General features: G+C 44.5%; 1 protein-coding gene across 1 annotated transcript in view; it reads left to right on the forward strand.

The window, feature by feature from the left end:
- The first annotated feature begins 3,145 nt into the window (after positions 1-3,145).
- Positions 3,146-15,699, forward strand: part of celsr3 (cadherin, EGF LAG seven-pass G-type receptor 3) — a 96,968-nt gene continuing 84,414 nt past the window's right edge. Inside the window, exon 1 of the mRNA XM_061780518.1 lies at positions 3,146-8,645. Coding sequence (XP_061636502.1) covers positions 3,539-8,645 — 5,107 coding nt within the window. The 5' untranslated portion in view covers positions 3,146-3,538. The remainder of the gene's footprint in view (positions 8,646-15,699) is intronic.

The following is a 15,699-nucleotide window of genomic DNA, read 5'->3' on the forward strand; positions in this document are numbered from 1 at the left end:
AACAGATACACCCACTACTTTACACAAAATCACAGCATAGTGATGCCTTGAAATACGAGTGTCTTGAATTACAAGTTTTTCGAGATATGAGCCGTCGTTTGGCCGATTTTATTTTTTTTTTGTCTCAAAATTTTGAGAGACGAGGGCACTTTAGACCCCACCGGTAGATGGCGGCAGCTAAACTTCACAACATCAGGCCGCAATCAAATCTCTCCAATCACGTTGGTTTCTTGTATTAGAAAGCCGAAGTCAGATGGTGGCAGAAATGCACCATTAAACTGGTATGCCCACCCTCAATAGACTCCACAGAAGAAGAACAAGAATGGCCAATAGATTTGGTACAGTCATGTTTTGTGTTTGCATTTTCTGTGTTTGCAGGTTACCGGAGACAAATTCCTTGTGTGTTTTTTGGACATACTTGGCAAATAAAGATGATTCTGATGTGGAGAACAAATGTTATTACTGTGTGTTTCTACAGACTGTACATTGTAAAGACAATAGTGACAGTTTGACTCTGAAAAGGATTATTTCCCATTTTTTTCTAGAGGAAATGAGTTTTGAAATTAGAACATCATCACAGCACATACAGATTGAGTTGCTTTGAAAGTAAGCCTTTTCATGTTTTTTGTTTGTTTGTTTAAATTTTAAATTAGTTCTGGTGACATAGAAATTATACAGAACTTTTTGCAGAAGTCTGACTGAGCTTGTCTGACAATTAATGATGACGCTAATAAGAGGGAACTTTAATTATTAATTTATTGCCTTCACTAAAACCAAGACGGTGTGATTTGTTCATTTTCAAAAAAAAATTTGTAAGTTTTGATGATCTAGTGGTTAGCAGGTCTGCTTTAGTTCTCAGGTCCAGCCTTACTATGTGGAATTTGATGTTTTCCCCACGCTTACGTAGGTTTTCTTCAGGTCCACATAAAAAAAAAATCCTCCAATATGCAAGACTCGAAATTGTCCGTATGTGTAAATGTGTGGGTGAATGGTTGTTTGTCTTTGTTACCTGACCAGTCCATAACCCAGAGTCAGCTGGGATAGGCTCCAGATCACCCGCCACCCTAAAGAGGACAAGCAGTATAGATCACGAATGTATCAAACTTTCATAACAAAGAAACACCTTCCATTCACCTCAAGGAATTCTGGTCCATGCAGTGCACAATAGCAACGGTCAGTCATGAAGAAATGACCTCATGCATGACTTTGAATGCTGGCAGAGGAAGACCGAGCTAGAATTTGCCCTTCTACACTTTGGGTGCCAGTGCTAAGCAACAACGGTTTATTCTGCATCTGCAGTTTTAATTTCTGCCTACTCCTTTTTGGACCGGCAGCACACTATGTTTCGGTATGGGATATTTGTATTGTAGATTTTTCATTTCTTAGTTTTTTGTTTGTTTGTTTTGTATACTGAATGTTTAAATTAAAAAGCTCAACTAATTCATCAATGTCACTGTCACACTCTGTTTCACATGCTGGCTTGTCACACAACTTGACTAGACATCCTCCGACGTGCTCCCCCGACACGCACCCATTCCAAATCTTATTAAGGGGCACCAGCCAGTGCCAAGTAACCTATATTCCAGTGTAATCACACTGTGTCACCGAGGCGTGCGATCCTTTTACGTCCACATTGGGGGGAAAAAAATACAACAAATCCTGTTGGCAAAGCGATAGGGTGCAGGCATCCGGAGGCCAAGGAAGGAAAATCGTCTTTAGAAATGGAATATGTGCTTTTGGGAGTACCGTATCATTGTAGATATGCTCCAAGTTTCTATTAGCTCCGGCAGAGGAAAAAAAGGGGGCATATATATATATATGTACATGTATATACTGTGCATGCATATATATATATATATATATATATATATATATATATATATATATCTCCTTCTTTCTGTACCGCTTATCCTCACTAGGGCCACGCTGGAGCCTATCCCAGCTATCTTTAGGCGAGAGGCGGGGTACACCCTGGTCACTAGCCAATCGCAGGGCACATATAAACAGAGTACCCAGAGAAAACCCACGCAGGCACGGGAAGAGCATGCGAACTCCACACAGGCGGGGCTGCGATTTGAACCCCGGTCCTCAGAACTGTGAGGCAGATGTGCTAACCAGTCGCTCACCGTGCTGCCATATATACAGGTGTGTGTGTGTATGTGTGTGTTTATATACCCTCATCATAGCCAATACTGTGACGGTGTCACTCGCGAACTACCATGATGTCTCATGTCGGTGGTTACGTCACCATACTGGAATTTACACTGTCAGTTTCCTGATATTAAACGGAATGTGATACTTTAGCAAATCGTCTTTGGTGTTTAAAATAGGGGCGGCATGGTCGACGACTGGTTAGAGCGTCAGCCTCACAGTTCTGAAGACCGGGATTCAATCCCCAGCCCCCGCCTGTGTGGAGTTTGCATGTTCTCCCCGTGCCAGCGTGGGTTTTCTCTGGGCACTCCGATTTCCTCCCACATCCCAAAAACATGCATGAATTGGAGACTCTAAATTGCCTGTAGGTGTGAATGTGAGTGCGAATGGTTGTTTGTTTGTATGTGCCCTGCGATTGGCTGGCAACCAGTTCGGGGTGTACCCCGCTTCCTGCCCGATGATAGCTGGGATAGGCTCCAGCACGCCCGTGACCCTAGTGAGGAGAAACGGCTCAGAAAATGGATGGATGGATGTTTAAAATGGGCAGGCATCTATGTGTTGCTTATCGAGGCATATCAAAATTTAGTTTGAATCCTGCAAAGTACTCAAATAATAATAATGAATATAGTAATGATAATACTACTGATACTTATAATAATAATAATATAATTTCTTATGCTTAACACCGTTTGTTCACTTTTGTAACTATTACTACTATAAAAATAATTAGTATTTCCTTTCAAATATTGCAAAGGGTTCACCAAACCACAGTTGTGTTAACTGTGAGGGCTTGCTATCCACTATCTATTGTATAGTTTTCCTTCAATTCAAGGTAACATGCAGTTTGTTGCAAGAGTTTAAAAGCTGATGGCTCCACGTCCTTTCAGTTCTGGTGGGCTATATCTGTGCCATTAGGAGGTCGAGAAATGTAAAGATGCTGGCCGTAGGGGGAGGGAGAGAGAGGGGAAAGAGGAGGAGAGGTGGATTGTGTGACTGAATGCGTGTGTATGCTGGAGGCGTGCACCGACGCCAGGGGTGTGCATGTATGTGTGTGTGACTGAGTGAGAGAGGCAACCAGTAAGAGTGTGAGCCATGTTGGATGTGAGTGAAGGTGTGGAAAGATGCTGCCGCTGCCGCCGCCGCCGCCGCCGCCGCGCACCTCCTGACGCACGCAGCCCCAGCATCACGCACCACAGCGGGTAGATGCCAACTCTCCAGGCCGAGGAAGAGACGGGGCAGCCTGGGGGAAGGGTTCGGGCGGTGCCGACGCTCCTAGAAGTGCAGTGGAGGAGAGAGAAGTGACTGGGGAAGAAGGGAAGACGGTCTCTTTGGAGAGATAGGTGGAGGAGGAAAAAGGAGGAGAGAGACTGAGAAAGGAAGAGACTAAATGGCTACACGGCTACCGGGCTTCACCCCGCTCTCGCCTCTGGGTCTTCACCTGCTTCTCCTCCTCGGCTCTTTGTTCGCCTTCATCCCGCGGACGGCGAATGCAGCGGTGGCTTCCGACCTGAGTACCCCCGGCCCCCGCCACTGGGATGCCGGTAAAGGGAGCGAGCGGCGTGAGCAAGAATGGGAGCCGCCGGGGGACAGCAGGACACAGCCGCGGGGAGGAGAACGAGGAGCGGCGGGAAAGATGCCGGGGGCACGAAACGAGGCACGGGAAGGAGTCGGGACGTTTTGGAGGCGCAGGGAAGACCCCCCGATACGACCTCGTCATTTCCTCTCCGGCGTGACACACAGGAGCCGCTCTGAATGGGGGGTGGAGAAGGGCGTTGTTCCGCCTTCCACCTCGGCCGCTTTCAGCTGCTCGCCGGTTCGGAGTGGTAAAAAACGGACAGTACAAAGGACTACCGGAGCGTGCGCGCAGTCACGGCCACACCTAACTCAACGTGGTGCAGCAATGGCCTTTGTGCGAGCATTTGGCCTGCGCGACGCATCCGGAAGTAGAGGAATGAGTGGCGGAGGGGTGTGGGAGAGGGCTCGTAAGGTGAGGAGACTCGGAGCCCCCTCCACGCATCACAAACCATCACCAGACCCCGTGCCTTTTCGCATCCTTACTCTTTTTGGATACATTTCAACGTGGACAAAGACTTCTAATAACACATTTGAATTACACTCTTGGTTTAGCAAGAATTCAATTTGGACCCAAGCATTGAAAGTGGTTGACATTCCAAATTTCCCTGCATACAATGTTTTCCAGCATTCGAGTTATCAGTACCAAAAGGCATATGATGATGAGGTTGATGATGATGGCGGTAGTGGCAGTATGGTCAGGAGAGCTGGTGGTTGTTCTCATTTGGGCAGGCACAGTGTTATCGACCCAAGCAATATCCAAGTGAGGGCTGAGGGAGGCTGTTGGACTGAGCGAGTCAGGGGGGAGAGGGAAGACTGGTTGGAGAGGGAGGAAGAAGACGTATGTAGTGCACCGGCAACGTTTGGGTATCGAGGAAAGGGTGAGAGGAGGGCTGGAAGAGGAGTAGGGGTGAGCCAAGGCAACAAACGCACGACCTTATCTAATTGTGCGGAAAATGATTTGGCCTTTGTGAGTCTGACGTGTCAATTTAGGGCTGATAATGAGGGGAAAGCGGAAGTTATAACCGGTAGACGGCGCAATGAAGCCTGGGTAGAGAGGAGGGAGGCTACCAGTGGATGCTTTGGCGATTTGAAGAGACGAGGAACATGGTGTGGATTTTTTGAGTTTATGGGTCTCGAAGGAGGGATAACTCAGGGTAATCCCATTCTCCAGTTTAGACTAGTCAGCATCAGTGAGGCGCAAGGTCAATATTGTAGATGTAACATAATGCATCAAAGCTCACAAACAGGCCATGATGCAGAAATTGAACCCACTGAACTGATCCGCATGTCTTTTGAAAAAGTTAAATCAACTTCAGGGGCCGTTGATTCAGCATTTTCTATGCAAGAGAAGTTTCCTGTTCACTCAACCAAGCTAAATCCTTTTTTGCAGCATGATTTCATTTTCGCAAAACAATCCCTTTTCCCTTCACAAATCAACCTGACCACTTGGTCTAGTGAATCTCCTGTTTTGTCCCTCTCTGTGGGGAACAACAGGGATTCAGCACTTGGGACAGCTCCCCTGAACGACGGAGTTTTTATGTGGAGGGCATTCAACATGAACAGTAACAACAACAATGAAGAAGAGCAGGGGGATACGGCAATGCGCGTTTTTGGTGAATCAGAGATAAGATTGTCCAATGAGCAAGTGCCATTAGAAGAACTCAGACCATCAGTAAAGCGGCAGATGGGGGTTGAGGGAGGAGAGAGAAGGGAGGGCAAGGCTGAGGGGGACGGGCTGGAGGGCTCTGCTAGGGGAGGAAAATTACACGTGGGGGAGGGCGAGTTAATGGGAGGGACAGGACCGTGGGGAGAAGAGGAGGATGAGAGGCCGAGCGATAGGGGGACAAAGCCAGGCCAAGCTGAGGAGAGAGAGGCAGCTGAAGGGAAGGGTCAGGATAGGGGCAGTAGCACTGCTACCATCACACGGCCAGATACGGAAAGATGGAAGAAAGAGAGCCAGTCTGATGAAAGCTACGAGGAAAAGAGGGAGGCAGAGGGGGAAGCCGAAGAGAGGCACAGTTCAAGGGGAGAGAGGAGCCTGGAAAGGCTGATAATAGAGGCAGAGGATAAAACCGCTCAGGAAGAAAGGCTGGGCAAGGTTTTGATGCCGTGGCCTCGCTCTCGACGGGCAGCTAACAGACATCCACATTTCTCCCTGTATAACTACCAAGTACAAGTAGCTGAGAACCAGCCACCTGGGACCTCTGTTATTGTTATGTCCGCCACAGACCCCGATGCAGGGGACGCGGGCAGGATCAGCTACAGCATGGCTCCCCTTATGAATAGCCGGTCGTCTGATTATTTCCACATCCACCCCGATACTGGCCTGATCACCTCCACACAGATTCTAGATCGAGAACACATGGTTCTGCATTATTTCCGGATCACTGGAACTGATCATGGTTCCCCTCGTCTCTCTGGCACTACAATGGTAGCCATTACTGTTGGAGATCGCAATGATCACGCTCCTATTTTTGAGCAGACAGAATACCGGGAAACCATCAGAGAGAATGTAGAGGAAGGGTACCCCATCCTTCAACTAAGAGCGACAGATTTAGACTCCCCGTCCAATGCCAATATTCGTTACCGCTTTGTCGGTGACTCCGCCACAATTGGGAGAGCTGCTTTTGAGATAGACCCGCGATCAGGCCTCATAACAACCCGTGGAGTTGTTGACCGAGAAACAAATGAGCACTACACACTCCAGGTGGAGGCTAGTGACCAGGGAAAGGAACCGGGCCCACGCTCAGCCACAGTTAAAGTTTTTATCACAGTGTTGGATGAAAATGACAATGTGCCACAGTTCAGTGAGAAGCGGTATGTGGTGGCGGTGAAGGAGGACGTGAGACCTCACTCGGAGATCCTCCGTGTTAGTGCCACAGACCAGGACAAGGACAGTAACGCTGCAGTTCACTATAACATCATCAGCGGGAACAGCCGTGGCCAGTTTTCCATCGATAGTGTCACAGGGGAGATCCAGGTGGTGGCGCCTCTGGATTACGAGGCTGAGCGGGAGTACACGCTCCGTGTCCGTGCGCAGGACAATGGCCGACCGCCACTTTCCAACAATACTGGCATTGTAAGTGTGCAGGTGACGGACGTCAATGACAACCCGCCTATCTTTGTCTCTACACCGTTCCAAGCATCTGTGCTTGAGAGTGCACCCATTGGAAGCTCTATCCTTCACATCCAAGCCATTGATACCGATGCTGGCGACAATGCACGCCTGGAGTACAGATTAACCGGAACCAGTTCCGACACACCGTTCGTCATCAATTCTGCAACGGGCTGGGTCACCGTTAAATCCATTCTTGACAGAGAATCTGTTGAGCACTATTTCTTTGGTGTGGAGGCCAGGGATTATGGAATGCCACCTCTTTCTGCCACATCAAGTGTTACAATAACAGTGATGGATGTTAATGATAACCGCCCAGAATTTTTACAAAAAGAATATTTTTCCCGCCTGAATGAGGACGCTGTGGTTGGAACCAGTGTGGTAACTGTCACGGCTGTGGATCGGGATGTCAACAGTGCTGTGACTTATCAGATAACAGGTGGGAACACTAGGAACCGTTTTGCCATTAGCACTGCAGGGGGTTCCGGACTGCTCTCTTTAGCCCTCCCACTGGACTACAAACAAGAACGGCGCTATGTTTTAACCGTCACAGCCTCAGACCGTACGCTCCATGACACCTGTCAGGTGCACATCAACATCACTGATGCGAACACACACCGGCCTGTGTTCCAGAGTGCACACTACTCTGTTAGTGTGAATGAGGACCGACCACCTGGGAGCACTGTGGTTGTTATCAGTGCAACAGATGATGATATTGGTGAAAATGCCCGGATCACATACTTCCTGGAGGACAATATCCCTCAGTTTCGCATTGATCCTGCATCAGGGGCTATCACGCTACAGGCGGAGCTTGATTATGAGGACCAGATGACCTACACTTTAGCTATAACAGCAAAAGACAACGGCATACCACAGAAATCAGATACGACATACGTGGAGGTGAATGTCAATGATGTGAATGACAATGCGCCTCAGTTTCTCAGCCCCAGATACCAGGGAACTGTCAGCGAGGATGCCCCGCCCTTCACCAGTGTCCTCCAAATCTCAGCCACTGATAGGGATGCACACGCCAACGGCCGCGTCCAGTACACATTCCAAAATGGCGAGGATGGAGATGGAGACTTTACCATTGAGCCGACATCTGGCATTGTGCGAACTGTTCGCCGGTTGGACCGCGAGAGTGTGCCATTTTACGAGCTCACAGCTTATGCTGTTGACCGAGGTGTACCCTCACAGCGAACACCCGTCCACATCCAAGTGACAGTTCTTGACGTTAACGATAACGCCCCGGTCTTCCCTGCTGATGACTTTGAGGTTCTGGTGAGAGAAAACAGTGCCGTGGGCTCTGTGGTGGCTCAGATCACTGCCACGGACCCAGATGAGGGTGCCAATGCCCAAATTATGTACCAGATTGTGGAGGGAAATATCCCTGAGATCTTTCAGATGGACATATTCTCAGGGGAGCTGACATCACTCATTGATCTTGACTATGAGGCTCGCAACGAGTATGTCATTGTAGTCCAGGCCACCTCGGCTCCTCTAGTCAGCCGGGCTACTGTACGGATCAAATTGGTAGACCAGAACGACAACAAGCCCACTCTGAAAGACTTCCAAATAATTTTTAACAACTTTGTGTCAAACCGTTCTAACAGTTTCCCGAATGGAATAATTGGGAGAGTCCCCGCCAACGATCCAGATGCATCAGACCGGCTGTACTACACAATTGACAGGGGGAACGAGCTTCACCTGCTGCTGCTCAATCACACCAGTGGGGAGATCCGACTGAGCCGTAAACTGGATAATAACAGGCCACTGGTGGCTCCCATGCTGATCACCGTCACAGGTAAGAGACCATGAAGGGGGACATGGGAGGAAAGTGTGGGTGGGAGGGGTAGTAGTCCACTGTGACAAATACCTTGAAGATAAACTGAAGACACCACAGTTTTTTTTTTAGCATGGAGTGAAACGCTTAGAAGGCTTTTTCCCCCCGTCTCATCCTTTGAATGGTGGAATGGTTGGTGAACAAACCAATCATGTTGTTGGCTATAGAGGCAGGTAAAGAGCTTGTAGACATTTCGCCTCAGTAGTAGATCATACAAAAAACAAAATGGGGAAAAAAAGGATGCGTTGATGATTCGGTTAATGTCGTCTTGTTGAAAGTCTGGGAAGTGTGTGTGTGTGTGTGTGTGTCGGTATGTGAACTGCTAATCCAATTCCATAGCTTCTGTACCAGAATTAGTGGCGACATCATCTCACTTATACATTGAGTATTCATTGAGTTTGAGAAGAGTGAGACAGCAGAGAAATAAGATGAGAATCAAATTAGGTCGTTAGAAAATAAATAACTGCAGGTCAAATAATAATAAGGTGTAATGTAAATTGTTGTATAGTGATTTAATTATTTTCAATCTAACTAACTAACTCTAATCTATAACTTCTGTTAATATTGTTGTGAATTTGATCTTGACTCTTATTGATTAACCATAATTGGCTAGGAACCATATTTAGTAACTTGAATAGTTGCTATAATTGAACCTCACATGCCACACTGGGATATATGTCACTTTGCCCAGCCTAACAGTGTAAAAAAAATGTATCAATTTTCTGTCCTCACTCGGGATGCAGGTGAGCTGGAGCCTCTGCTAGCTGCCTTTGGTTGAGAGGCGGGGTAGACCCAGTGAAAACAAAATCCAAATAATTGACTTCGTTACTCCACAAAAAGTACTGCAAAAATACAATCTACCTTAGCATATATGTACATAATCAACAGCTAATAATTGTGAGTAAACCAGAGTAATAACTAACCACTGAATATATGAAGTATGGAAGCAGTGAATGTATAAAGCATGGAAATAAATATATTCAACTAACCGTATGCAATAATTTATATGATGGAAAAAGCTAAAGCAAGTATTTCACTGTTTTTCTGCAATTGCATGTATGTAGGTATTGTTCATATTTGATTAGTCATGAGCTTATCTATTGTCTGATGTGCGGTGAGAACTTTGAGGCAGCTTCATTTATTAAGGAGAGTCGATGGATGTCAGCTGTCAATGCAGATACTACTGTAAATAAGCATGCGTGTGCGTTGTGGACTTTTTTGTTGGTAAATGTGCCAAAATGGTGCCCCTCTGACTTGTTCTACAGAGCATTCAGCTTGCTTGAACTGACTCACAGTATGTATTCATATGAGATTCTCCCACTATCTTACCCCTGCAGGATATGACAGTGATGAGATTATAATGAAACTACAGTCAGCGCCAGTCAGGCTCGAAGCAAATCTGTCATTTTCCCTCTCTCTCGCTGTGTGTGTGTGTGTGTGTGTGTGTGTGTGTGTGCGCGTGCGTGTGTATGTATGTATGTCTGTGTGTGTGTGTTTGTCTATGACTCCTCTCTTTCTTTATTCTATGCACATGTGTGGATACACGGATGGTTGGATGAATTAATTCCTATCAGTTGCCACTCTGGTCTTGTTGCTCCCTCAGTCTTTACTCTGCTCTTATCTCCCCATATATTTTATCCACTCATGCATATAGCATCTCTGCATCCTTCCTTCATATTCAGCTGTGCATCCTCATTTCATTTGAAGTCCCCGCTCCCTGTTATCTTCCAAACATTTCCTGGGTCACGTCTCTTCCATGACATAGTTTTTTGTTTGTCTTTTCCCTCCACACCACTTATATCCTCTCACAGTGTTTGTGTTGTTCCTAGATGCATGAGTTGTGTGTATTTTTGCCATGAACAGGCAAAATTTCTGCACGTTTTTAAAAATGATGTGCATAATATTTGTGCATGACTTTTTTGTGTTCAGTTCACAAAGTGTGTACTCTCAGGTGGCTCAAAAGCTTTGTGCTTCAGAGGGTATTCAGGTCTTGTTCGTCAATAGTATCAGTGCATGGCAGAGAGTGCTCAGGCTGCACTCCCCTCTTTTGTCTTGGCCTATCTAGTTCTTTCTCTCAGCTTCTACTCTATTGATTCTCGGCATAATTCCCATGTTTCTGCTTCGTTGTAGTTTAAAAGTGTTGCTCATTCATGTTCAGCCAGCTTTTACACACACGATTATGCACACACATCTTGCTGCAGGGTTTGCTGGTACGGACAAATCATGTTTTTATTGTAATGTAACAACACAAAGGGCGTCAGCGCAAGGTGACCTTGATCAAAGCAAAAAAACTGATCTAGTGGCCAAAAACGGCTTTGTTTGTACTCGCCAACTCTCAGGGCAAGGCTCTACTAGAGGAAAAAAACAAAACGATTTGTTCTGGGGACATCAATGGTGAATAGTGTAAACTCACAGTGGTGTGGTGGAGCACACTTATGCTGTATGCATAAGAAAACAACAACACATGGTCTTACCAGCATCTTTTTAATACAAAGGAAATGCTGCCTTTAAAAATATCCATTCATCCATCCATCCATTTTCTGAGCCGCTTATCCTCAGTAGGGTTGCGGGCGTGCTGGAGCCTATCCCAGCTATCATCGGGCAGGAGGCGGGGTACACCCTGAACTGGTTGCCAGCCAATCGCAGGGCACATACAAACAAACAGCCATTGGCACTCACATTCACACCTACGGGCAATTTAGAGTCTTCAATTAACCTAGCATGCATGTTTTTGGGATGTGGGAGGAAACCCACGCAGGCACGGGGAGAACATGCAAACTCCACACAGGTGGGGCTCTCTAACCAGTCTTCCACCGTGCCGCCCCTTTAAAAATATAATGATGCCAATTTTTTCATAGTATTTAATGGAAAAAGGTTTATAATTGTGGTTTAGTTACATTAACAACACTCACAGTTTTAAAAAGAAGCTGTGGATGCATTTATTCCGAGTAGCTACTGCGCCAAAGTACGATATGCTTTTTATCACGTTTTTTTTTTTTCCATTGGACAAAAAAATTACCCACCCATTTACCTTGAACAATTTGCTATGTACACAGATCGCATAAAAGGCATATCTTCAACACTTTGGGGTAAAAACCCCAAAAATGTACCAATAACATTTTAACAAAATCTCTATGTACAATACAGTTTATCAAGCGCTATTTTAGCCAAGCAGAAAGCCTTAAAATATAAGCAGCAACTGCCTTGGTCACATATTCGACAGTTCTGTTCCTTAATACAATGAGATAAAATGTATATTTCTGATTAAAAAAAAAAAAAAGAAAACTTCCTGTCTCTGTAAAAGTGTAGGTTTAAAACCAACTCGTCTTATTGCACAGAATGGAATCATCAGACATAAGCTGTAACATTATTTTATTGACATCAGACATCATCATATATCATAAAAATAAAAAACCATTGAAATTAAAAATTGCCATTTTGAAAAGCTAAATTTCCGCTGCCCTATACCTATTTGTATGCATGTGTAAAAAATGCATAGCAAAATAGGCATTTAAAAAGTTTTCTTTACTACACAGACAATAGTGCATGAATTCCAATCACAAAACAGGCATGTACAAGAAATGAAGTGTACAATTTGGTACAGATCCAAATGAGCTTTGGTGGCGATTTATGCTATACTGAGTGCCATTGTACTGTAGGTTAATATGCAGTAGTTTCACTCGGAGAGAGAAGACCGTAATGTGAAAGCAAAAGCTCAAACCCCATGAGCATGCTGACTCTGCAACCACAGCCGCCTGCACGCACTGGCTATACAGTGTCCAGTACATACTGGCCAAGCCTGTTATAACGCCACTATAGAGCTCCTTTAGCAGCCCATTATATGCCATTAGGTGTTCTTTTGGTCCACAGTTGCTTGCCAGGATTTAATTGTTTCAGGTGGTGCAGCGAGTCCCAGGTTTTGCCCCTTCACCCCGCCCCACATAGGCTCAAAAGGCCAGATGGCACTTTTTTTCTCATGTTGGGTAGTTAGTGGCCCGCAACCATGCCAGAGCCTTAGACCTATGACCCTGTCAGTAACCTCAGTGGCCTGCGTACTGTATTTACTCATGTTGCTGAGGGGCGCACATTCTCTTTGTGTGCTTCAACGGATAAGAAGGCCTCACAGGAGTCGTCGCTTCTGCAATAATGCGGTGCCTAACAGGACCCATTGTTTCGGAACATTTTGATTTGGGCAGGCGACAGGAGGGCTTTGCGCCACATGCAAATCAGCCTCAGGTGCTTGACTGAGGCAGCGATTTTCACTAGGCTGCAAAATATCAAATGATATCATACAGGAACACTGGAGATAAAAATGAGGACTTTAAGAATCGAACCAAAATAAAACGTTGCTTCATTCCTTTCCCTGCCTGGATGTCACTATGGCTTCCAGAGGTAGCAAAGTACTCACACGCTGTACTTTTCTAACTCCTGTACTTAAGTAAAAGTAAAAAAGTACAGACTTTGGAATGTACTTAAGAACAAAAGTAAATAGGCTATTTTTTGCTGTTAATTATAAACAATAGACATTTTGAAAACTTAGCACAGCGAGAAAAAGTCTCTGCACACAAAATAGTCTTCCTCCTTTATTAACTTGCATAGTGCTTGTCCTGGGAAGAAGAAAAAAAATAAGGAAAAAAATAACATGTTGTTGTTCTTTTTTTAAACCAAGAGCTGGCTAGTGTTGTTTTGACTTTTATGCTATCAAAACATTGTCTTCCCATAGCTTTGCTGCCGTGACTTGACTGAGAATGTATATATATATATATATATATATATATATATATATATATATATATATAAATTATCTAATGATAACGAGTGAAATTATTTACATTTTTTTTTGCCAGATTAGACAAAATTTTTGACTCCCAGAAGCTGGTGGGTTTTAGGCTGGCACAATAAACAACGCATTTGCCACAAATCATTTTTGCGCTGACAACATCAAACAATTCTCTTAAATAAGGCCATGAATGGGGAATATTTTGCTTCTCCAAATATTTTCTGTTGTTGTTAATGCTCTTTGGTTCACGTTCGATCCACCATGGCGCTGTTGTTTTTGTCTGCCTTAAAAGATCCCAGGATCTCAATCAATTACTAATATCTAAACAGTGGTTTTACCTCTCGCTACTTACGTCTTTGTCATGTTGTCATCCGTGGAGGTTGAAAAAACTAACGAGCCTATTTTGACAAAGTAAGGAATAGAAAGTGCACATATCCGTTTTGAAATAGGAGGAAATGTAAAAAGTCATCAGAAAAAAATATATTCCAGGAAAGTACAGCTAGAGTACCTAAAAAATCAGTAGAGTAACGAAGCATTTTTACTTTATTTCCCACCACTGATGGTTGCACATTTGAAAGTAAATGATTTGCAGGGGTGGTCACAGAACAACTAGAAGACACAAGCAGGATGTTGGCAGCTGTCACATTCCAGCTGTTAACTGCTGTCACATGCATGTCAGAGAGGTCAGAGGAGCATGGATTTGTGTGAGGCTGCAGATCAACTTATGAGGTACAATAGACACGACGCGTGGATTCATGTGATACGGGCTAATGGGCAGGGACTTAACATGGGAGATGGCTTTTGTGTCAGTGCAAGTATCCGACGGTTTAATGTAAAGGATTAAAGCTTTTTTTGTAGAAGGCTGCTTTGAACCCTAATGTTGTCGGTGTTACTCTCTCTCTCTGTGTGTGTGTGTGTGTGTGTTGCTGTTTTTTCAACTGAGTTCTACTCTTAGTAGAATGACTGACCTCAAGGCTTGAAAGGCTTTCAAAACAAACAGAGCAGAAATCAGCAGTCAAGCCAGCCTCAGATATTGCTCTGTGTGTGTGTGTTGCAATGATACTCAGACAATACTTTTCGCTATAAATTGATGTTACCCCATATTTGCATTTTAGTGCTGACAGATGTTGCAGAAAAAACAACAAAGCCCCTATAATGTTGGATCATACATCACAACATAACTTCTGAAGTCTTATGTGTTCGTATTCCAAACAAATTTCCCATGGAAAACGATTGCCATCATAGATAACTTTAATTAGCTGCACAAGCAACGATGGAAGTAACATTTTCACATTCTGAAATGTAAAAATAGGACAACCATTATTAATATTAGTGAGCTTTTCCTTCCCTTGGTTGTCAAAAGAAAAGATGTCTTATCATATCCTGTCTCTGTATTCCTTATCTGGATGGAACTGTCACAGTAGTGTTTTGTAAAGTCTACCGACTATTGGACTTGAGGGCTTTTCACGGAACAGAGAGGTGATTCACAAACGGGCTGAGTAAAACCATGTTGACAGCGCAGTGTGAAATGGGATTGAACCCATCTGATGGTGTAAACATGGGACTCTGTACACTAATGGGCTGAAGGCACCATGACAGACATTTTGTGTATTTTTGAGAAGCACCAAATGGCTTTTGTTCACTCTAAATCCAATTTTTGCAGATTTAAAAAATAAAATAAAAAAAATGGTTTGCATGCTAGTTGTAACAAATCTCCCCCTTTGGGCTTTTTACTTTTAATCCCAATCGCTTAAATGAGGAAGCGAGCAGATACTCAGCCAGACTCTTAACCACAACGGTACCAGTGAATATGAATGCGATGCAAGAAGGGCTTTTAAACATTTAATCCTGTTACACGTGTCTGCTACATCCACATCCCTTGAACTTGACTGCATATGAAGAGATATTGAGTTAAATGAATTTGATTAAATCGGCCGCCAAAGTTACTTCAGAGACCTTTTTGATTTCACAGCAATTGTATTAACGGTTTTGGTCAATTAATTGAGTGCATTTCTTCTACTGGTTCTCAATCATGTAATTCTACATCTAAAAGTAGGGGATTGGCTGGATTTTTATACAGCACCTTTGTATCTTCAAGATTGTAAAGGTGCTGTTTTTTTCGACTTCAAGTCAGTTGTTGATCAGAATCAGAATCAGAATCATCTTTATTTGCCAAGTTTGTCCAAAAAACACACAAGGAATTTGTCTCCGGCAGTTGGAGCCGCTCTAGTACGA

This window comes from Phyllopteryx taeniolatus, chromosome 1, assembly GCF_024500385.1.
Source record: "Phyllopteryx taeniolatus isolate TA_2022b chromosome 1, UOR_Ptae_1.2, whole genome shotgun sequence".
Classification (NCBI taxonomy): Eukaryota; Metazoa; Chordata; class Actinopteri; order Syngnathiformes; family Syngnathidae; genus Phyllopteryx; species Phyllopteryx taeniolatus.